General features: G+C 54.4%; 1 protein-coding gene across 1 annotated transcript in view; it reads left to right on the top strand.

The window, feature by feature from the left end:
• LOC114067402 (rho GTPase-activating protein 39-like) overlaps window positions 1–18576 on the top strand; it is a 51602-nt gene extending 33026 nt beyond the window's left edge. The window contains exons 3-10 of the mRNA XM_027902799.1: window positions 1695–3003; window positions 6281–6827; window positions 8201–8290; window positions 14740–14813; window positions 16248–16447; window positions 17260–17351; window positions 17826–17995; window positions 18363–18576. Coding sequence (XP_027758600.1) covers window positions 1695–3003; window positions 6281–6827; window positions 8201–8290; window positions 14740–14813; window positions 16248–16447; window positions 17260–17351; window positions 17826–17995; window positions 18363–18557 — 2677 coding nt within the window. The 3' untranslated portion in view covers window positions 18558–18576. The remainder of the gene's footprint in view (window positions 1–1694; window positions 3004–6280; window positions 6828–8200; window positions 8291–14739; window positions 14814–16247; window positions 16448–17259; window positions 17352–17825; window positions 17996–18362) is intronic.
• Window positions 18577–22025: the final 3449 nt, after the last annotated feature.

Here is a 22025-nt window from a genome sequence, read left to right as displayed (position 1 = left end):
GAGGGGCGCCCCGGGGTGCGAAGCAGAGGGTGCAGCTCTTTCTCAGCCTGCTCTGGGTACCGGGGTGGGTGCACGAGGGAGCTGTATGGGCTCTCCTGTGGGAAGGGAGCCAGTCCTTCAAAGGGGAGGTGCAGCCAGAGGGTGGTGAGGCCTTTGGACCCTGGCCAGGGGTCAGCACCGCGCCCGTGGCAGGGCAGTGCCAGGGCAGTGCCAGCCGTGCCTCTCCTGGTGCGCTGTGCCAGGGTGGGATCTGCAGGGACCAGGTGCCATCCCAGAGCATGTTTTGCCAAAAACGTGGTAAGCGGTGGGTGGGGAAGGGGCACACCACCCCCTTAGCAGGGCAATGATTTTGAGCAGATGTGGGGCACTGGGTGTGGGGTAGATGATGTGGGGTAGGTAACTGGGGTGGAGCAGGTGAAACAGGACACCCACACAGGTGCACTGGTGGGATAGCCATGGGGAGGACAGGCACAGCATCCTAGGGAAGCTGTGCTGAAGGAGGGGGCTGGGACCCAGCAGGTGAAAAAAAGGGCTATGGAGAGCAGGAGAGAGGGGCAGGAGGGGTGGGGTGTCCAGGTTTGGGGCTTGGCAGGTTTGGGAGGCAGCTCTGGATGTGCAGTGGAGGGGGGTCTGTCTGCCAGCACAGGACAGTGTGGAGTGGGAAGCAAGCTCAAGATTCAAACAGAGCAAAGTGGCTGTGAAGGTGTGAGGGGAACATCTCCTGCCACAGACAGGGCACATGCAGTGTGCCCTCAGGCCTTACCCCGTGATGGCTGGTGGAAGGTACCTGGGGGTAGGGAACAAAATGGGGCCAGGTTCAAGGAGCCCTTCCTGGGGACAGTGGTGCCTTGGAAAACCTGGAAGCTTGGGCTGGTTTAGCAGCTTTTCCCTTCTCTTTTCCTCAGAGCTCACAAACACAGACTGGCTGTGGCTGTGCCCTGACAGCACCTTGTTGTTCTGCTGCAGAAAGTGCCCTTGGAACTGGGCTGTTACAGTGGGCACACTGGGTTGTGATCCCGAGTACCACTACGGGTCAGAGGAGGGTTTCACAGCCACGAGACCTGAGCAGGGCCAGTTGGTGTGGCCAAGGGAACCAGACCGAGTGCATCAGGACTGGGAGGAGGCTTGGCATGCTGTGTGGGGGTGTGACACGTCCTAAGCTGAGGGTGGCTGTCCCTATGCACTTCCCATAGACCTCATAGGTTTTTCTGCAAAATAAACATGCATCTGGAAACTTAAATCAAAAAAATAGCGTGGTCTGGAAGGACTGTCATTGTAACTGGATAATCCAAAGGCAGATACTTGGGATTATTTTCTAACGAAATGCTTGAGTGGTCCAGAATAAGTCGCTCATCTCCAGCTGGTTGTTCTGGGTGCCATGCTGGCTGCTGAGTTTGGGAAGTGTGGGTTGTGTCCTATCTCAGTGCTGCTGATACCAGACAGGTTATACTATGATGAACTCATTTCACCTCGTTCTGCTGCTCGTGACTCAGGAGTTTATCAGGTGTGTAACAAGAGTGGGGTTCTGTTTCAGGAAGGGGGATCTCCAGGGAAAAAGAACATGCTGATGTAACTGGTTGGGGAATCTTCAGGCGCCTTGAAAGGACCTTTGTGGTATTTGTGTAGACGTAGAGGGTACTCCAGGTAATACAATTCTTCAATAATGGCCTGTATTTGTATCTTTCTTCTTTTAGGGAGACTCCTACCCAGTGGCAGCCTCTGCCAGGCACGAAAGCAGCCATGTTGGTGAAGGTGAACAGTTTGAGGCAGATACAGAGCTTTTCAAACAGTTCACTTCAGCTGCAGAGCACTCCAGAACCCAGCAGCCCAAAATCTCTTCCAAAACCAGCTATATATGCCCAGCCTCAGTCCACGTCCCAGAGCCCTGGAGCGGCAAAGCAGACAGGAGACACAAAGCAGTCTATGCAGATCAAAAAGACGGAGAATGGGGGGTTTTGCCTGGTGCTGATGAATGGCCCAACTTCTCAAACACCTCCCAGGAGCCGGACAGGAACCCCCCAGCCTGCATCCCCCAAATATGCCTCCCCTGCCCCCATATACGATGAGCCATCTCTAGAGTCGCCAATTTATGATGAGCCCCCAGTGGACATGGACACAGAGAGCGTTGCTGTGAGTGGCACGTCTCCACCCAGGTCACCAAGCAATAGCTTAAAAAAGCAGCTGCAGCCAACCAAGTTATTGCAGCATCCCAGTATGCAACAGCAACAAGCTACAAAGAAGCACGCAAGAAATCCCTCTTCCACCGAATACAGCCCGGCTGGCAGGGAATACATAAAACATATGGTCAATGTTGACCAATCTGCCAAACTCTCCCACTCTGCTGCTGCAACAGCCGATGCCTCCACTAAACTGCCTGGTCAGCTTGCTTCAAAGGACAGCTTCAAGCAGTCTTGGAGGATCCTGGAAGCCAACGTCCTCAAGAACATGGAGCTCCACCACAGTCGTCAGAACAGCCTGCAGACTCAGGAGTACCCAACCGGCATAAGCCACCAGGATTCTGGTTATTCCACTGGCCCTTCTCCAAGCTTGAGGAAAAGGAAAGGAAGGAGGCAAGGAACAGGTCAGGTAAGACCCGGCTCGGTGGGCAGCAGCAGCGAGCTGACAGCCCTGAACGATAAAGTGATCGCCGAGATGCGCGCGGTGGTGGGCAGGTCAGCAGCCTGCAGGGGAAGCAAAGCCAGCCTGGACGCCGAGAGCCTGGAGAGCGGCGTCCCAGCAGAGAGCAGCAAGGTCAGGTTTCAGTCGGACCACTTGAAAAAATGCGTCAGCCGGAGCTCCAGGGACGACGTCTCAGCCAGCAACAGGTCTCTGTACAGGCAGGGCCTGGAGATGAGGGAAGGCTTTCCCGGCGACGCCGCCGCCGCCGCTCCGCAGGACGCGGCGAGGCAGAAGAGGACTTTTGAGAAAATAGATTCCTTGGAGAAGAACGCGACCGGCCAGACGAGCTCGGCCTCGTCGGATGCCGCCCGCCACTCCTCGCAGGTACCGCGGGGATCGGGGGGGAGCCCCTCTGCCGGGGCTGTCGTGGTTGAGCAGAACTGCTCCTCGTGGCGGGGGGGAGGTGGGTTTTAGTTCCAAACACATCTGTGCCTGCAAAATAGGAAGCAGGTCACAAAGCTTCACAGCTCTCACACCGAGGGCCTGCTGGGCACGGGCCCTTAGTCCCTGCGACTCTTCCTCCTCTCACACCAAGGGTGTGAGAGGAGGAAGAGTCGCAGGGACTAAGGGCCCGTGCCCAGCAAGCTCTCAGCACTGCTCTGTTAATAAATCTGCTGCCTGATCAATTTACTGTCACTCATGTCTTTGCTGGAAGCCCTTGCCCCTTGTTTGTCCTTCCTGTGCTGGCGTGATCTGAGTTCAGGATTTGCACGGCCACGAGGCAGCCATTCCTCTTTCTCTCTCCTTTTCCTAGTGGTTCCTCATATGCTGTTCCCCCTCCCAGTTCCTGAGGATCAAATGGAGATGTTAGGAAAACCAGTGTTTGTTATTTTAAAGCCCATTTATCTCTGTGACACAGCACTTCTGCAGAATTTAGTTTGCCAAGCACCTTGCTGTCACCTGAGAGCTTTTGGAAAACTGATGTCGTGTTCCTGCATTTCCCATTTTTCAGGCACAGAGCCAGATCAGGTTTACACAACCTACTGTTAATAGTTCAGGAATTTCATTTCACAGCCTCTTCAGACCTGGTGGAAAACTGCTCTCTGGTCTTCCAGCTGTGCTACACCTCGTTGCATTGACAGGGAGAGCTGAGACTTGATGTCTTGATTATGCACAAGAGATGGTGGTTTGGGGATAGGCTGTTGGCCTTGAAAATGAAGAATAATAGTTCATGTGTGGTAATATGGGAAAGGAGAATACAGGGGAAGATTTGAGGAGATGAATGTTTTGGTAAAGGCAAAGAGTCAATAAATAGAGAAATATTCACAGAAATACTCAGAAATGTAAGAGTCCAAGTAAGGAGAGGAGGAAGTTGCAGAGAATGTGGCAGGAAAATTGCTGCCTTACCTGAAAATGGCAGTGAGTGGCTCGAGTCATCAGTGATGTCCTGTGCTGGGCCTGTGTGATGGAGAGGAGAACCAGGAGATGAGGAATCTCCTTATCCAAGGAGGGTGGGCAGAGGTTCTGAGACAGGCTGAGCACAGGTGGCTGTGTGCTGTCAGTGCAGAGAGAACAGCTGGGGAGCTGTGTGAGTGAGAGCAACTTCAGAGAGAGCAGAGGAGAGAACCCTGAGCCTGCTGAACCTTGAGAGAGCACGAGGAGGTGACTCCTCAGAAGGAAGACACTGAAGGAGCAGGAAGAGTGATAGGAGGAAAACCAACCCTGGGCAGGGAAGGGGAATTGAAGGAGACTGAGGATGTGGAGATGGCAGAGAACTGCAGGCAGGGGTTTTTAGTCAGTATGCTGAGCGAATTCAGAGAGAGGGTGAGGAAGTAGAGGAGGAACTCAAAGGAGACAAAGCACAGTGTAGGAAAAGAGGAGAAATGATTGTGCCCCTGGCTGGCAATAAGAGGTGGAATGTGACGTGTGCTAATCCCATCATGCACATGTAGGGGCATGTTGGGTGTGAGATAGGGAAGGACTGGCCTGCACGAGCCTCTTTGGTGAGTTCAGCAGTTCCTCTGAGCAAGGAAGAAAATACTGACTTGCTGACTGACTTCCCAACTTCTCAGCACTAATGTGTAGTTTGGGGTTGACTGTAGACCATGACCAGAGCAGAGTGTGGCAGGCAAGTTAAAGGTGGTCTGCAAAGAAGGAAAGTACATGTTTAATTTCACTTTTTCCACTGCAAAACCAAAATTTACTGCATGTGTTTTTTGTCTTCCTTTAAAAAGCAAAAAGCTCTAGATTATCTTGCCTGGCTTTTTCCTGCTTGTTAGTGATCCCCTTGGAGAACACAGAGTGAAATGTGGGCTCTTTAGCTCTTGGCTGCTCCTTGTGGGAGTTTCAAGTCTAACAAAATAATCTCTTTCCTAAAACAATTTTTTGGGTGCTTGGGTTCAATGTGTCCCAGGCTGCCACTCCCATCCAAAACTAAGAATTCTGGATGGACAAAAGAAGTATCTTTTCTCTCAAGCAATCATTACATGTTTTCTTGGGACCAGTACTGCCAAGGCTCTAATGATGCAGTTATCTGTAGTGACTGCTGGGAAAGGATGGCAAGGGCTGCACGTGTAAAGTGCAGAGTCTGGGAGGAAGGAAGGTCTCTGTCTGTGCTGCTGATGTCTGAACCTGTGATCAGTGGGCTTGTCCCTGGAGCAGGTGAGTTTGATCACTGCAGGCTGTGGGTGGGAGCTGCTGTTCTCACTTCTCTGAAAAAAAACCAACTCAGTCCTGTGAGCAATTCTGATTTAACCTGGGGAAGGTTGTGCCGATGGGGAGCGTGTGGCAGAGATGTCCCTGAGTCCTGTGCAGCAGGACTTGCAGAAGCACCTCTGTAGCCACAGCTGGAGCCTTCCCTGTGGCTGCTGAGGACCTGGGCTGGTGTGGCAGAGGCCCTGGTGGGTCTGTGGGATCTGGCAGCACTGCAGATGGCAGCTGACTCGCACAGCTACCTGGTCTCCTTTACTTCACCAACTCAAACATGATCTCTCCTACCTGGGTGAGCCTCAAAATACCTGTGCCCCTTCTCCTGTGTGCCTCTCAGCTGCTCCTGTCCTGTTTGTGTGTCGCATCAGTCTTTCCATTGGGAAGGTCCTGGTGGAATTGAGACACGTGATTTCAACACCTCTGGTGCAGAGACTGTCCAGGCACAGGCAGCTCTGGAGGGTTGCTGGCCGTGTTGATTTGGTTTTGTTTGGTGGGGTTGGGGTTTTTTTGCCAGAACTTGGAAAAATAGCGAAGGTAGGGAACAGGTATGGGATTGTAGGGACCGCAGTGGGTAAGGCTGAGAAGGAAGCAGTGCTCATATTGCTGTGGCTGCTCTAGTCTCTGCTACCTCCTGGTGTCCCCACCTGCCTCCTGGAGCTCCACAGGAACTGAGAGGTGAGGAGTGGGGTGATGCTCAGCTCCCCAGCCTTGGTTGCTCTGGGACTGGGCTGTTCCCATGAGCTCTGGGACAGCTTGGACACTCAGCCTGTTGCTCCCTGTCCCAGTGTGTGGCTGTGCCAGCCAGGCTCTTGCAGGACTGTGGGTGTCAGCCACAGGTTCTGCCCCAAGTCATGTTTGCACAGGCTCACCCCTGTGCAGTTCCTGGTAGCTTCATGACTCACATTGGGTCATTTAAGCTGCCCTTATTTCACACTTGTGTCGTTCTCCACAGCCTGGCACCATCGAGCTGGAGCCCAAGCAGGAGGGCAGCGGGCAGCGCGGCGGCTGCGTGGGATGCCATTTCCCCTACAACACGCTCCGGAAGCCCATCTCCCAGAGCAGCATGGCAGACTGGGCCTCCAAAAACCTCAACATGCACACGCAGGGCATCTTCCGCCGCAGGATCTCCATCTCCAACATGCTGTCCTGGAACGGCGGCTCCATCAAAAAGCCCATGCTCATCACCAGCAACCGCGCCATCAAGAAGGAGGCGTGCGAGATGTTCAAGCTGGTGCAGAGCTACATGGGGGACCGCCAGAGCCGCCTGGACCGCAACCACGTGGCGCTGGTGACGGTCACCAAGTGCTGGAGCGTGCAGGGGCTGCGGGATGAGCTCTACATACAACTGATCCGGCAGACGACGGACAACATGTGCTACCGGAGCCTGGCCTGGGGCTGGGAACTGATGGCCATCAGCCTGGCCTTTTTCTCCCCATCACCCAAGTTTCAGTCTTACCTGGAAGGTTACATTTACCGCCACCTTGACAGCGACGAAAAGAGTAAGTGCCTCACGCGCCTCCTCTGTGCCCGGCAGCATCCTGGGGGGTTGTGCCACTTAGTCATAGAATCGTAAAATCATAAAGTCATAGAATCAGAGGGGTTGGAAAGGACCTCTGAGATCATCAAGTCCAACCCTTGATCCACTACCAGCACAGTTCCTAGACCATGGCACTCAGTGCCACATCCAGTCTGTTCTTAAACACCTCCAGGGATGGAGAATCCCCCCCCTCCCTGGGCAGCCCATTCCAACGCCTGATTAGTCAGGGTTGTCTGGGTTTTAAAAGGACAGGTATTCCCCAGCCAGTGCTGTGGGCTCTGTCAGTGAAAGCACAGTGTGTTGGGCGAGTTCCTCCTTCCTCAGTGGGATGAAGCTGCCACCAGCTCATGCCCTTCCAGTTCTCACTTGTGTCTGACAAAGAACATGCTCACCTCATCCTCAGCACTGAAATGAGCTGATTTTGACCCACCGGTGGCAGAGTTTCTTTGGGTTCTCTGAAGACATTTATTTCTAAGTAAGTAAATGAGTAATAATAAAGTGCAATCTGAAGAGTTTACTTCTAAGTTCCTTAGAGTGGGCAAAAAACAAAAAAAAAAAAGGATGGTTGTTAATACCTAAGTTTTTAAGGGAGCCACAGCAAAAACTGGGAATAGGCCTTGGCTTGGCACAGTCAGTGACCCTGAAGAATGCAGGCTTTTGGTGCAATTTCTCTGTCTTTCACAAGTCTGGGGACCAGCCCAGCATATATTCCCCAATTTTAATATGGAGTGAAAACAACAGCACTCCCCACATCCTGTCCAGTCTCAGGCCAGAAAGCAGAGCTCCTGTTTCCCCCTGGTGTGTGAGGGCTGTGTTTGATGTGCAGGGTGGGTGCAGCTCTGCCCCAGCACCGCCCTGCCCTGCTCGTGGGTGCAGCAGCAGAGGTGGCACCAGGGACAAGCAGTGCTGCAGTGCCAACCTTTTCCTTCTGATTTTGTGCTTGTAGCATTGATGTGGGATTCCTTCACCGAGCTGTTGGGTGTGCAGCACTAGTTTGGGTTTTCTGTGGTTCCTCTGCCCTTGTCTCTTCTCCCCAAACCCTTCCCTCCAGCTGCACTTGGCCCGGAGCTCAGGCAGCAGGGAGGAGCACTCTGAGCTATCTGAGGGGATTGTTCCTTCTGCTGCTATTCAGGCAGCAAGTTTATTTGGGCTTCTCAACTGTTTGGCCATTTGGAGAAGCTGAGTGATGTTCTGGGCCCCTCACTCTGGGCTGTGCTGCAGGACCTTTCCCCAGGCTCCTCTCGTGCTGGAGTCAGGCTGGCTGCCACAGCCAGGGGCACTTCCAGCCTTTGGTATTTTAATATATCACATTGGTAATCTCTTTTGATTCTTCAGTTGCCCAGCACATCAAGGAGCTTGTGGATCTGAAAAACAAGAAGAACTCGAAATCCAGGAAAAAGAGGAAACAAAACACTGAGGATGAAGGTAAGGGGAGGCACAGGGAGCCAAGAGGGAGGTCTGCACTGAGCTCAGGCAGGCAGGGATTCTGAGCTCTGCTGAAAATCAGACCATTTTTTTAAGTGGATAGACTTGGGAAGAATTCCCTGGTGAGTGGCTGGTCCGTGAGCTTTGACCGGAGCATGGATCAGCAGTGTGGGTGGCAGCTGGGCTGCATGTGGGACAGGTGGGGGCCCTTCCAGTCACAGTTGTGTGAGAAAAGGGATTTTAATTTAGGGCTGTAATTCAGCTGGTTGGTGAATGCCACGGAGTTCCTAGTGTGTTCCAGTGCTAAAAGCCACATGAGCCAGTGTGTTGAGGAGATCCTGTCTCAGTCATGTCGATGGATTTTGTGAACCACTGCCTAACCTGAGGCCCTCCAGGGAGGATGGTGTGCCTGGGGAAGGACACTGCCTTCCTCTCTCCAGTGTTGGCTTCCCTTCCTGAGCCCTGACAGCCCAGGGCCTGCAGTGGTGTCTCTGCTGAGAGAACAAGAGCTCCCACATTCCTCCAGGCTCAGTTCAACTGCTGGCTGCAGGATAACACTTTGTCTGACTAAAGTCTTGCTGGACAAGGCCCATTCAGTATTTTTTTTACATTGCTTTCAGGAAACTTGAGTCAGCTCTGTGAATTCCTATCAGGCAGCAGTTCCTATCAGGTGTTTGTAACCTGTGAGAGCTGGAGTCCAGCTCCTGCATTCCTGAGCCCTACCTGACACCAGCAGGCAGCTGTGCTCCCTTTGGTGGCTTCCCTGTGTCACTGCTGTGTCACTGCTGTGTCACTGCTGTGTCACCCTGTGTCACTGCTGTGTCCCCCTGTGTCACGAGGCAGCTGCCAGGGAGGTGGCTGAGGAGGGCCCTGGGCAGGAGCCCCTGCGCTTCACTGTTCATTATTTCTCTCTCTCTCTGCTGGGATTTGGAGCAGAGACCTGAAATTGCACAGAAATATTACATTGCTGGTAGGAATATGTTTTTCCTTTCCTGTTCATGCCCAGGAGAGTTCAGCCCATTCTGAGCCTTCGAGAATTCGTTTTGCTTGTGCTCAGAGGGACTTACACATCTTTATGGGACAACTCCATGGAGATTGCTCTGTGCAGGGTGTGCTGCCTGTGGGCTGAGCAGGTTGTTCTATTGAATTATATGTCAATATTGCATGTGCTGGAGGTGTGCTTAGGGAGATAGGGGTAGTTTTAACCTAAGAACAAACAGTATATTTAAAATATAAAAATAGAGCACCAGCAGTTGGACTCGATGATCTTTGTGGGTCCCTTCCAACTCAGGATATTCTGTTTTGCTTCTATCGTGTATATTTTATCAATACATTCAAATATGTGCAATGTGATGCAAAAGGCACGCCAGGAGAACTTCATCAAGTCTCCACAATGAAGCACTTGCCAGTCAGCCGTGCGTGTGTGGCCTCAGCCAGGGCTCTGCTGGCAGGTCCCACACACTGCTCCTTTCATGGAATCACACACTCATTAAGGCTGGAAAAGCCCTCTGGGGCCATCGAGTCCAACTGTTCTGCCAAGGCCACCACTGACCATGTCCCCAAGTGCCACATCTACGTGGTATTTAATACTTGCAGGCAGGGCTGGAGATGGTAGCACTGCCCTGGGCAGCCTGTCCCAGTGCCTCCTTACCCTTGCAGTGAAGATGTTTTCCTTTATATCCAGTCTGGATTTCCTCTGGCACAGCCTGGGGCTGTTTCCTCTTGTCCTTTCCTGGCCCAGGAGGCTGCTGTGGCAGGGGCTGGGAGCTGCAGGACAGAGGAGCTGCTGTGGCAGGGGCTGGGAGCTGCAGGACAGAGGAGCTGCTGTGGCAGGGGCTGGGAGCTGCAGGACAGATGAGCTGCTCTGCAGGGGCTCAGCAGAGCCAGCAGCTCACTGGTGACTGATAACTCTGGGGACTTTTTCTGGGGCCTGACCTCAGAGTTGCACCTGAAGTAAGGGGAGATCCTGCAGGACCACGCCAGGTTGTGTCTGCTGCTGGCTGGAAAGGTGAGGCTGTTCCCTGGAACACCTGTTTCTGTTCCACCAGCCCCATCTGCCAGGCGTGGGAGGGGTGGTAGGATCCCTGAAGCTGCAAGGCTGTTGTGAGAAGTTCAGTAGTGGCTCTGAAATGTGAGGATGCTTATGGATGGTGTAGCAGCAATTTAGCAGAGAAACCCATAAGGAAGTTAAATATACTGTCTTCAGTCAGAACTGAGTAGCAGATAAAGCATCTGTGTAAATCTTTCAGTGAAAAATGGAGTTGAAGTAGTGATTTCACACACACACACACTCCCTTCAGTGCAGAGGCTTGTGAACACTTAGGTGAGTAAACATTTACCATCTGACATATACCCAGAGAAAGAATTTTGAAGTTTCCCACACTTACCACTGCAATCTTCATCTTCTAGTGTAATTCCCTGCGAGTAAATGAAACGTGAAGGTGGTGCGAGATCTTTTCATGCATCAGTAACCCACTGAAAGGCAGAATAACAGGTAGAAATAAATGCTGTGTTTTCAGAAGGAGGATTGTCTGCTGATCCAGCAGGAATGTAAGCTGGGCTTTGGGTTTGTACAAGGAGACAAATCATGAGCTGGCAGCTCAGTGCTGCTACAAAATCATTCAGGACTGCAGAAGTGAGGGGTGCAGAGGGCTCTGGTGAGGGTGGGTGACAGAGCCATCGAGCAGCACAGAAAGTCGTGTCACCAGAAGCTGCGTTGTACACGTTGTCCAGTCCCTGACTGGAGCCGTTTAGAGGAGGGAGGGACATTTTGAAGCTCATATGTGAATTTCCAGAAACGTGCACAGTGCTGGGAAGTGGGCACAAACCAAACAGAGGATCAGGAGCTTGTAGGAAAGGGACAGAGAACAAAGCAGCCCTCGACAGTGTCGTGCTGTGCCCACCCTGCACATCCTGCCCAGGTGTGGCAGGGGAGGTGACACGGGAGCTGGGCCTGCAGGAGGGCACAGGGGAGAAGGTCAATGGGCTGAAAGGAACTTTAGGTCACCTGGGCAAAGCAAGAAGAACGTTTCTCACCGTTTGTGGAAGCAGCAGAGCTGGAAGCTGCCTGGTTTTGGTGCTGGGCAGCAGGGCCCAGAGCACTCTGTCCTGAAGCACAGAATGAGATCGTGAGGGGTTGGCAGAGCAGGGGGTGGTGTGGGCTGGGAGCATAAAGAGGCTTAGGAAGAAATGGGACAAATTCGAGGAAGGGAAGTGTGTCTGTTGCTGGTTACTGGTCCAGGTGCAGCACTGCCTCAGGGGATTGCCCACCTGCTGCTAGCCAGGAGATTTTGGAAGGGGAAGACTCCTTTTTCAGACATCCTGTATCTGTTTCTGATCCTGGTGACAGGTGCAGGCTGCTGGCTCATACGGCCCTTTGGGCTGCTGAATACGGCATTTCCCACGTAAGGAATGGTGAGGGAGGAGCACTGTTGGGATGCAGAAGGAGGCACTGGTGGTGTGAGGAAAAGCAGCTAAACCAGTGCCATGAAATGGGGGTGCCTGGGTGGATCTAAGCCAGGAGAGCAGCACTGCTGGTGCCAAGCCCAGCTGAGCTGCTTGGGGGCACCTCCCCCGTGCTAAAGTAAGACGGGATCCTGGTCTCAGCCCCTGCCTCTGGCTGAGGTCCAGGAGGCCGTGGTAGATCAGAGAAATACCCAGGCAACAGCTTCTTCCTGTGCTAAAATACATGTCCCATAGGCAGGTCCTGAATCCGCACTGTTTGATGCATTTTTAAGACATTTTTTGGCAGGGAAGCATTCCAGTCTGTTCCAGAAGGTACGTTCCTGCATGTGTCTGGATTTTAACTTGTTGTAAAAGGAGAGATTCTTTTAAGATGCTCTTCACATGTGTTTCTAGGCTGGCACACAGAAATATTTTCCCTTGAAAACTGTTTTTCACTGTGTGGGCTGTTATAGTTTTCTGTTCCTGAGCTCCTGAGGCTACTGTGGTACCACAGGAAATAACAGATCATCTTTGATTTCTCAGATTCTTGATGTGCTCACCCAAGTGGAATTGCCCTCAGGATTAGCCCTGTCCAGGTGGTGCAGACAAAGCTGCCTGGCCCTGCACCAAGGGGCGTGGGGGGCACCTGTGCCCCGTGCTGGGACCCCAGGCTGTGTGTGAGGAGCTCGGGAGCCACGAGCTGGCTGAGCGTTCCCAAAACACCAGATGGGTGGGTCAGGCTGCTGGTTTGGGAGAGCTGAGGCTGAGTTCTGCTCCTCTCCCACATGTTCCTCTCAGCAGCTCACTGGGTGCCTCCTGGCCTCTCCACGTCTCTGCTGCCCATCCCACCCTGCCGGTGCCCTGGAGCCGGGAATGTCATGTCCGTGTCCCTGTCGGGGCAGGCGGCTTCTGCCTCATGGCCTCTGTGCTCAGCAGGGCAAGAGCTGCTCACCCTGTTCCTCGGGGCTCCTGCTGCTGTTTTGGCCGTTCAGGTCTGTGGGCAGCAGCTCCTCCAGCCTCTTGTGCAGGCACCAAGTTTGTTTCTCAGTTGCTTCAAACTTGGTCGCCCTCAGGTGTGGCCCCAACAGGCCCCTTTGGGTTGCCATGTTGAGCAGGAGGCCTCGCTGCAGAAAGTGCTGGATGTTTTAGGCTGTTCCCAGGACCAGGGATCTTCCTGGGAAAGGATGAACCAGGCTTCAAGCAGACGTGTCTGCTGCCCACGCATCAGGCTCTGCAAGACACCAGTTCCTCTGCAAACCTTGTTCATCTTTTGGGGTGATAATGGGTTTCATGGTCTAATTACAGTGTGGGAAAATGTTTCCTATTATTAGTTCTGAATGTGCTGCCTCCTGCATAATTGCTGGGATGCAGAGACAGGGTCCAGCCCCGTTCCCATCCCCTCTGTGAGGGGTGACACCTCCCTTCGGGGTGTGTCTCACAGCTGACAGCAGAGGCTGTAACCTGGGAGAGTGAAGCACCACAGAGCAGCTCACTGGGTTTGTTTCCTGTAGTCCTTAGACATTCCCAGTGTAAATCATGCCTGGGAATAGCGAGATTTTTGCTTACAGTGAATGTTTTGCTTTAGGTATTGTGGAGAGAGAAATTTTTAAAACTGGCTTTCCTTCCCATTGCCTGTGGGGGATGGGAATGCTGTTGTACCTCCTCTGGCAGGGCTCCAGTGGTGAGGACAGACTGTTCCAGCTGTGAGGCAGGTTGGTGGAGGCAGGGAGTGCTTGTTTTGTCATGAGGAGCCAAGGACTGTGGCTTGTCTGATGTCTGAGAGGAGAACAGGGGACAACATAACTCTCACCTTTGGGAATTGTTGCTCTGCTTGGGAAGAGCTTGTCCTCCTCCTGCGCTAAGGGGTTTGAGGACCTCCAGGTTCAGGCCAGCTTACCTAAGCCTTAGGGTGTGTGAAAGGCTGATCTGAAACGTGGAGCATCTGACCAGAATGTAGATTTTCAAAGCCACAAGTATTTTGAACTCTGCTGCAAGCTTTGGGCCTGGCAGGGAATCAAACAGGGCAGATCTATTCACTGCTTTTCAGCGAGCAGTTTGGGTTTTACTTGAACAAGAACAAAAGGCCAATGGTTTCGGAAAAACTCTCCCAGCAATCAGTGCTCTGTCATTGCAAACATTTCTCTTGGTGTCACGGGGGGATTAGCTCTGTGAATCCTGCCTGCAGAGTTCACTGAACCAAGCAGAGCCAGAGCAGCCACTCTTGTGGAGGACAGCAGGACTGGAGGTGCAGTTCCCAGGCTCCAGGGTCCCCATTTCCCCATCTCAGAGCACCCCTGAGCCCTGCAGGACAAGGGTTCCAGGAGGCTGCAGGCAGGAGCATGAGGAAACCTTCTGCATGTCCTTGGGAACCTGCCACCTCCCCACACCTCTCCCTGTGGCCTGAGGTCACTCTTGGTAGTGGTGCTGCCTCTCTGCCCGCCCACACCTTTCTGTGCTGCTCCTCTCCCACTAGCCAGGGAACTGAAGTTCTTGGATCATAAGGAATTGGTTGGAAACACTTGATAGCCTTCCCTGGCAGAAGGCTGAGTGTGTGCTCTGTGGCTGTGGTGTGGCAGGATGTAAATCCCTGGCCCTGTGTCTGGGAGGCTCTTGCCCTGGCTGTGCCACGGGCAGGACTGGGGGGGTGTGTGTGTGTGCCCAGGCTGTGAACGCTGAGCTGGTGCCCTGCCCTGAGTCAGGACGGGCTGGCTCCTGGGAGGGAGGTGGAGATCTGCAGGAGTGGGGCTGGGAAGGGCAGAGCCTTGCCCGAGCCTCGAGCCTTGCCCGAGGAGATGAATCCCTCCAAGCCCCCACCCGGCTGGCACTGACTCCCTGCCGTGGGGCTGGGAGGCTGCAGGGTGCAAGGTTCCAGCAGTCCTGCCCTGCCACACAGGGAGAGGGCACCTTGTGCCCGTCTGAACTGCTGTGCTGGAGCTCTCTGGAGGGCTCTGGGGTGGTGGGTGCACGGTGCTCTGGGCTGACCACTCGTTCCTCTTTCCCTCCAGGTCTGCCCATTAGCACCTACGCCAAGTACTGCTACCGCAAACTCCAGAAAGTGGCCGTCACTGGAGGCAAAAAGGTGAGCAGGGCCTGGGGGCTGCCCGGGGCACTCTGCTGCCCAGGTACCTGAGCACTCAGTCCAGGGACTCAGAGATCACCACTGCTGCAGGGATGGGAGATGGAGACAGAGTGAGTGGGGGAGGCTTGCTCAGGGTGCATCTCCCCGTGAGCGTGGGGAGAAGGCTGTGCCCGGGTCCCATCCTCCTCCTGGCAGACAGTGCCTGCCATGCTGCCAGCTGCATGGCTGGGTGCTCCCTGGCCCTGGGGACAGAGACAAACCCGACATGTACCTGTCTCCAGGGTAAAAGGAACTGTCTGTGCAAAGGATGCCCATCAGTTTCTTTATGTGAGGGAAGATTCTCCCTTTTCTACTGAGAGCTTGCATGGGCTGGGTCTTGCAGCTGGTTTACTGCAGAGTGGTTCATTCCCAGTTCAAACAGTCACACAGCAGAGATGTCTGGTGTGAAGGGGAGCTCTGTGCTCTGTGTTATGTAAAAATCCTCCTCCCTTCCCTCTGCACAGTTCTGTTTGTGGCTGTGAAAGCTGGCAGGTGGCCTCAGCCTGTCCATTCTAGGTCTCTGAGCCAGATCTGGTCATCTTTTATTTCTGCAAATCCCTGTGGGGCCTCCCTGCCATCTGGACTTGTTGTACAGCAAGCAAATAGCTGAAATACCTCAGGAGGGGTGAAGGCTCCTGGTATCCTGGCTGGGCAGGATGGGACACACATGGCACACAACTGCAGCCCTGGCCACTGCCCCTCTGAGGGCTTGGGGGGAACTTCCCCCCCATTGTGCCTCCCTCTTGGCTGCAGGGTCACTGCCAAAGGCCTCCGTGCTGGGCAGCCTGTCCCCCTGTGCCAGCTCTGTCCCCCTGTGCCAGCTCTGTCCCCCTGTGCCAGCTCTGTGCTCCTCCAAACTGCTGCCACAGGAGATTCCAAGCCCCTCTCAAGTCTTGGTGTCTGCCAGAAGGGACAGGTACCAGTGCCTGCTTTTCAAAGAGTTTCAGCACTCTGAGAGCAAAGCTTTCCCCTGGAGCTGGAAATACCTGGAATTCCCTTCTCCCAAGGGCTGTTTTTCAGCTGTCCCATGGCCAAGCAGTGTCAGGGTCCAGGTGCCCTCTGCTGACCTCCCCGCAGCCAGACAGGCCAGGCTCCCTCCTGCCTCCCCCAGCAGGTGGAGCAGTGCCCTCACAGTGCAAAACACAGCAACAGAATCCCTGCAAAAGCACCCCAAACTCCCTAAAGTGGTCTCCTCTGCTCCTCTTGGGCCTGATGAGCAGAGCAGCTCTTTACGTCAGGAAGTGGAGGCTGTAGAACGAGAACCGTGCTGCCAGGAGGCTGGCGAGGCCACGTGCACGGCCATTCTTCTCTGTCCTGGTTGCTCCCCATCCCTACATCCCTGTTTCCCTGTGTCTGGCTGTGCCACAGCTGTGCTGAGCTCTCCTCTGTCCTCAGGGCCTCCGCAAGCCCACGGTGGAGGAGATCACGCACGCCAGGAACGCCATCCTCACGCCGTCGCTCTTCGGCAGCTCCCTGCAGGAGATCATGCTGCGCCAGCAGGACATGTTCCCAGGCAACAAACTGCCCTGGGTGCAGACACAGCTGTCACAGCAGGTCCTGGCCCTGGGAGGGGAACAGACAGAGGGGATTTTCAGGTGAGCTTTTGGGGCACTGTGTTACTTTTGAACCACCCACGTGTCAGTCCTCAAAGCCAGGGAGTCAAGATTGACCTCCAGGTGCTTCCTCTTGCCTGAGAGTAGCACTGTGGATTGGACAAAGTCCAACCTTCCCCAGGTTCAGGAATCACTTCCTGAAGTAGCATTGACCTGTTTGCATGTGTTAACAGGGAGGGGACAGCTCATCCCCAGGCAAGGCAGTGAGTTTTCATCAGAATCAACAGTGCTGGCCGGCCAGCTCAGGGGAGGGAGGAGCTCCTGGCAGAGCAACTCATGCAGTGCAGCTCATCAGCTTTGGTGTTGCACAGGACAGGAGGAGTGGAGAGAGACACACAATCTGTGTGGTGAACACAGGGCTTTGTTTGGGTTTTTCTGTGTGTGATTTTGCTCTGTATTTAAGATTTGTATTAGTTTTTCAAGTAGCTAAACATGGTTTAAAGTAGCCAGCGTAAGGCTCAACTTTGCCTTGTGAGGATTTCTAATGTCTTGGTATATTCAGCCAGAGATGCTGCTGATCTTTGGTCTGAACGTGCTGCAGAGAGGCCTGGTTATGGACAGCAGTCCCTCATGAGGACAGTAGTTGATTCTGACCTAGTGGGAAGGAGATAGATGTTGCTTCTACCCCCACTTTAGGACTGTGTGTAAAAGCAGGCACCCCCTTCTCCTTGAGGAACTGCTCCTGTAGCTGCTGCTGGTGCCTGCTCCCTTCTCCCTGAGGCCCCAGGAGCAGCTGCCACACCCAGCACACTGCCCTGCTGGCTCTCAAAAGCACCTTTGCTGTGTCTCTGCAGGATACCTGGTGACATAGATGAAGTCAATGCACTGAAACTGCAGGTGGATCAGTGGAGGATCCCGAGCAATCTGAGTGACCCCAACATCCCAGGTACAGGAGTGTGGCAGGGGTGTTGCTGGGCAGGGGCAGGGGCAGCCCCTGGGTGTGCTGCTGCTTGGGGCTGTGTACAGACTGTCTGTATGGACTGGGATTTCATGTTGGGCCTTTTCACTGCCTTTCCCAACACTGCCCATTGAGGAAACAGTGGGAGTGGGGAGGATCCTCTGGCCCTGGTGCAGGGAGGCTGTGCAAGCTGGGCAGAGCAGTGGGAGCCCTTCAGGTCTCACTGTCCTCTCCTTTAGGCAGCCCCAGAGCTGCTTCCTGGAGGAGCAGGCAGGTAGAAGCCAATGTTTCCCACTAACTGGCTAGTTTGGCTGCCTTAGTGTTTCAGAGCCAAGGCTGTAATAAGGTGAAGCAGCACAAGCACAAAATCCCTTCTCTGCCCTCTGTCTCACTGCCAAGGTTGCCCCTGAAGGGGGTGAGGAAGAGACCAGAGGTGTTCTAATGCACCTTCTTTCTGCCCAGCCTCTCTCCTCAAGCTCTGGTATCGGGAGCTGGAGGAGCCAGTGATTCCCCAGCAGTTCTACAAAGAGTGTATCAGCAACTACGAGAACCCCGACGCCGCTGTGGCCGTGGTGCAGCTTTTGCCAGAGCTCAACAGGCTGGTGCTGTGTTACCTCATCCACTTCCTGCAGGTAGGCAGCCCCCACAGCCCTGCTGGCCAGGGGCCTGGGGCATGGTTAGTGGGGCAGCTGTGCCGGGCCATCGGGTTTTAGGACCTCCTATCTGTATTCAGGGTGGGCTTGAGGGAGGGGGCCCTGCTGGCCTTGTCCCTTATGGGAGCAACAAACCCTGCTGCTGGTGTTGTGGAGCCTGGGGCCCGTTCCCGGCCTGCCAGGGCTGTCAGCTGTGTCAGAGCACAGAGCTCTGCCCCTGTGTGGCTGTTGGAGCACTGTCCTGAAGGGAGGCCCCATCTCTGCTCTCCTTGCACCTTTGCCTGCGTGTTTGGACTTCCTTGCCCTTTTCTGCTGCCCCAGCCGAATGTCTTCCTGCTCTCTGCAGATCTTTGCTCAGCCATCAAACGTGGGCAGAACAAAAATGGATGTGAATAACCTGGCCATGGTGATGGCCCCCAACTGCCTGCGCTGCCAGTCCGACGACCCGCGCGTCATCTTCGAGAACACGCGCAAGGAAATGTCCTTCCTGCGCATGCTCATCGTGCACCTGGACACGAGCTTCGTCCACGGGCTGGTCTGAGCCCGGCCCCGGCTCCACACGGTGCTCTGGGGAGTTGCTGGGTACCCTAAATCTCCTCCCCTCCACGTAGTTTTGTTCCATTGTCCTTGCTGTTGTCACGCCCTGGGTTAGCCCCTGAGCATCTCCCAGCGCACAAGGACTGGACGTTCCTGGAAGGCTCGGTTCTGTCAGCACCAGGAAGTCCTTGGACATGCCAGGTCAGGTTCAGCTGTTCCTGGCCTTCCAGCACGTGGCAGAGAGGGGCCACCCTCCTCCTGGGAGCCACAGGACTGGTTGCTCAGTGAAAGGGCTGTGACATCCGTGAGGGACTGCTACAGCGAGACTCTCCATTTCCCTTCTGGAGGCACAGTGGGCTTCAGGCAGGAGGACGTCACTCCTGTGCTGTGGCATGAGCCAGTCCTGGGGGAGATGCTGCCTCACTGGGGATAATCCTCCTGCTACGGGGGCAGCCTGGTTCACCCCTGCTGACTGTTGGCTGGAGGTGTGAGGGTTGCTCTGACCCCCACGGTGCTGTTGGTGGAGGGCTGTGAAGGTGCAGGGGATCTGCTGAGGCAGAAAAGCCCCTCGGGCTGTGGAAGCACACTGCAGCCCAGGGAGAGCAGGTCTGGGAGCTGCTGCTGCTGGGGGCTGGATGGTCAGACATTCTGCACCTGGGAGCTCTGGCAGGCCAGATCCACAGCACCCACCTCACCTTCTTCAGAGAGCTGCAGAGGTGCAGAGCAGCACGTGGGAGCAGCCCTGTGCTGGGCACCCACACACACCATAGGGCTGGGCACAAAGAGAAGGCCACGCACCTGACAACAGACAGGTAGCTGCTGTGGCATCCTCCTAACAGGGGCCATATCCTCTGGAGGGGTGACCCCAGCAGCCTTGCAGCTCCTTTTTGCTCAGGACAGCGTGAGCTGACTCCAGCTTTACTGAGGAGCACCAGAGCCCGTGCTCATGGCTCCAGCACCCCCTTCCTGATAGCACATCCTTCCCAGGCTGCTCTGCTGGGGACTCAGTACCAGTTTGGTCCCCTCCTGGTCCAGCCCAGGTCTGAAGAAAGCTGGGAAGGCCCCAGAAGTCAGAAGTGCTCCTGTGCTCAGAGAGCAGCAGCAATGCTGTGTGCTTGGGAAATGCTGGTACTGCCTGTAGTCAGCTGTGGCACCTCTTCCCACCGAATTCCCACAGGCATTGCAGAGGGCTTGGGAAGGGAAGGGGAAGGAAAGGGGCAGGTTGAGCAGCTGAGGTGTGGTGGAGCCTGAGTGGGGGTAGTGGCAGGTGGCAGCTCGGTGTTCTCACTGCTGCTGCTGTGGCTTTCTGTGTGTCACCAGAGGTGAGGCACAGCAAGGACAGTGTCCTTTGGAGGCAGCACAGGGATCCCTCCACAGCCTCCGGATGCTGTTGTATGTTCCTTACCAAACAGCAGATCCTAATTGTGGCATCCTAGTGTTACTCTTCCTTTGAGGTGTTTTCCTTGCTGGAGGCAGTTGTGCTGCAAAAAGCTGAGTTTTGGGATTACTGGAGCAGTGCTAAGGCTGCCAGGAGTATCCAAGGTTGCATTTGTGTTTCTGCATCCCCCTCTCTTTCCAGTGGGGACCTGGGATCATCCTCTCCAGACTGCAGTGGGGAGCTGAGCCCTGCCAACAGTGAGGTTTAGTACTGATGCCTGAATGAGTACCCAGTGTGGGCAGGAGGTGCCACATGCAGACAGTGCCCCAAGCCTGCTGGTTTGCCTGGGGCAAGAGGTGAGAGGGTTCCCAGAGCCTGTATTTGGATGAGTTTGGATGAACTGCACAGCAGGAATTCAGTTTGTGCCCAGCTGAACGAAGGTCATGGTTCCTCTCCTTCTACGAGCTGCCTCTGTGGGGCAGGAAATCCTTTGCCTTGTCAGGGTTAGCTCTGTCAAACACCCCCCAGCGCGTTTCATTCCCCCATCCCACACTCCAGCCCCGGGGGCTTGTCTGGCCCTTCTGCAGCACTGAACTTGTTCCCCGAGTGTGGAGCTTCTGCCCCAGAGGTGCAGGCACAGGCAGAGGTCACCAGCTCTGCCACTGCCCCTAGGTTTGAGTCAGTGAGCAGGCTCAGGGTGTCCCTGTGCTGGGCCTGCAGTCCCCGTGTGGGTGATCCCCATCAGTGATCCCCCTTGTTCCCTGCATTTCGCCATAGCAGTCAATCAAACCATAGGCATTTGCTGCTATTTACAAACGAATGCTTCTTGCCAGGGCTGTAAAATAGGCTAATAAAGGACACTGGATATTATTTTCTTTGCCAACAGATTTGTAAATACCAATCAGTAAAGTAGCCTCTTCTCTGTTCTAATAGTAATAAATAAAATCTCTGTGGTTGTTCTTTTGGTGCATTGGATTTTTTGTGAATTTCTGAAGCATGATTACACCTGCCTGGAGCTGCATATTCCAACCTGGATGTCAGTGTCCATGAGTAAGATTTTGGAATCAGCATGAAGTAAGCACTTGGAAACCATGCCATGGGCTGGTTCTGTTCTTAACTCTCAGACAGCTCCTAAGGGACACTCAGGGAAGCTTGGAAGAGAATGGGTTTAAACAGATAAAAGACAATACTGCTTTACACAGGATCTTCAGGAGCCTTTCAGGGTCAGAAAGGTATTAGAGGAGTTCATGGGCAGTTGGAGGGTAAGAGAGGGACACAGACATCCTCCCCTGCATGGTCTCTGCTGCTGGAGATGGGGTTAGTTGGGCTCTTGGGCTGACCTGATGGGGACATTTTTATGTGTAGACTGGAGGGTTGTCTGATCATTCCTCCATCCGTGCTCCAAGGAGCCGCTGGGAGCAGTCTGTTGGTGCTCCAGACTGGTGCTGGTTCCCACTGCAGCACGTGGGGATGAGCTCCTGCCCTGGCTCCAGCTGGTGCTCTGGAGGTGGTCGCTGCCCTGTCAGCACTGGGAAAAGCTGGTGCACTTCAGGCAAAGCCAGCAAGGGCTGCTCTGTCACACCAGTGGTTTAAGATCATCTGTGCTGGCCAAATCACTGGGTCTTCCCAAGGTCTGGTTGGCAGGAGGGTGGTGGGCATTCTGTATGACAAGTGAGAGCAGCAGGAAGAGCAGGAGCATCGTAACCTCACGCAGCCCTTCCCTAGGGAAATGTCTGCTGCCCAATTTCTGAGTGTTCCCCAACACTGATTTGTTGGCCAAATCAGAAAAGCCCACAGACCAAGTGCTTCAGCTCATGCTCTGAGATTTGGGCTTACCCGTGCACTCCCCTTGGCCTGACACCTGGATCACTTAAACCAGTGATGGCCAGAGCAGCAGCTGGGCTTGGAACACGCCTGTGGTTTGTTCTGGGCTCCCCCAGCAGTGCAGTTGGACGCTGTGCCAGAGGGTGGCTGGGACACAGCTCCTGTCTGGCTGTGAGAGGAGGCAACTGCAGCTGGTCCGTGACCTGCTGCCAGTGCTGGAAGGGTGATGTGTCCCCAAGGGGCCCTGCTCCTGCAGCACTGGGTTTCTGT

The sequence above is a fragment of the Empidonax traillii genome, unplaced genomic scaffold, assembly GCF_003031625.1.
Source record: "Empidonax traillii isolate 1590-97213 ecotype Southwest subspecies unplaced genomic scaffold, ASM303162v1 scaffold911:size244615, whole genome shotgun sequence".
Classification (NCBI taxonomy): Eukaryota; Metazoa; Chordata; class Aves; order Passeriformes; family Tyrannidae; genus Empidonax; species Empidonax traillii.
The sequence above is the reverse complement of the archived record's forward strand: the minus strand, read 5'-3'. Positions and strand labels throughout refer to the sequence as shown.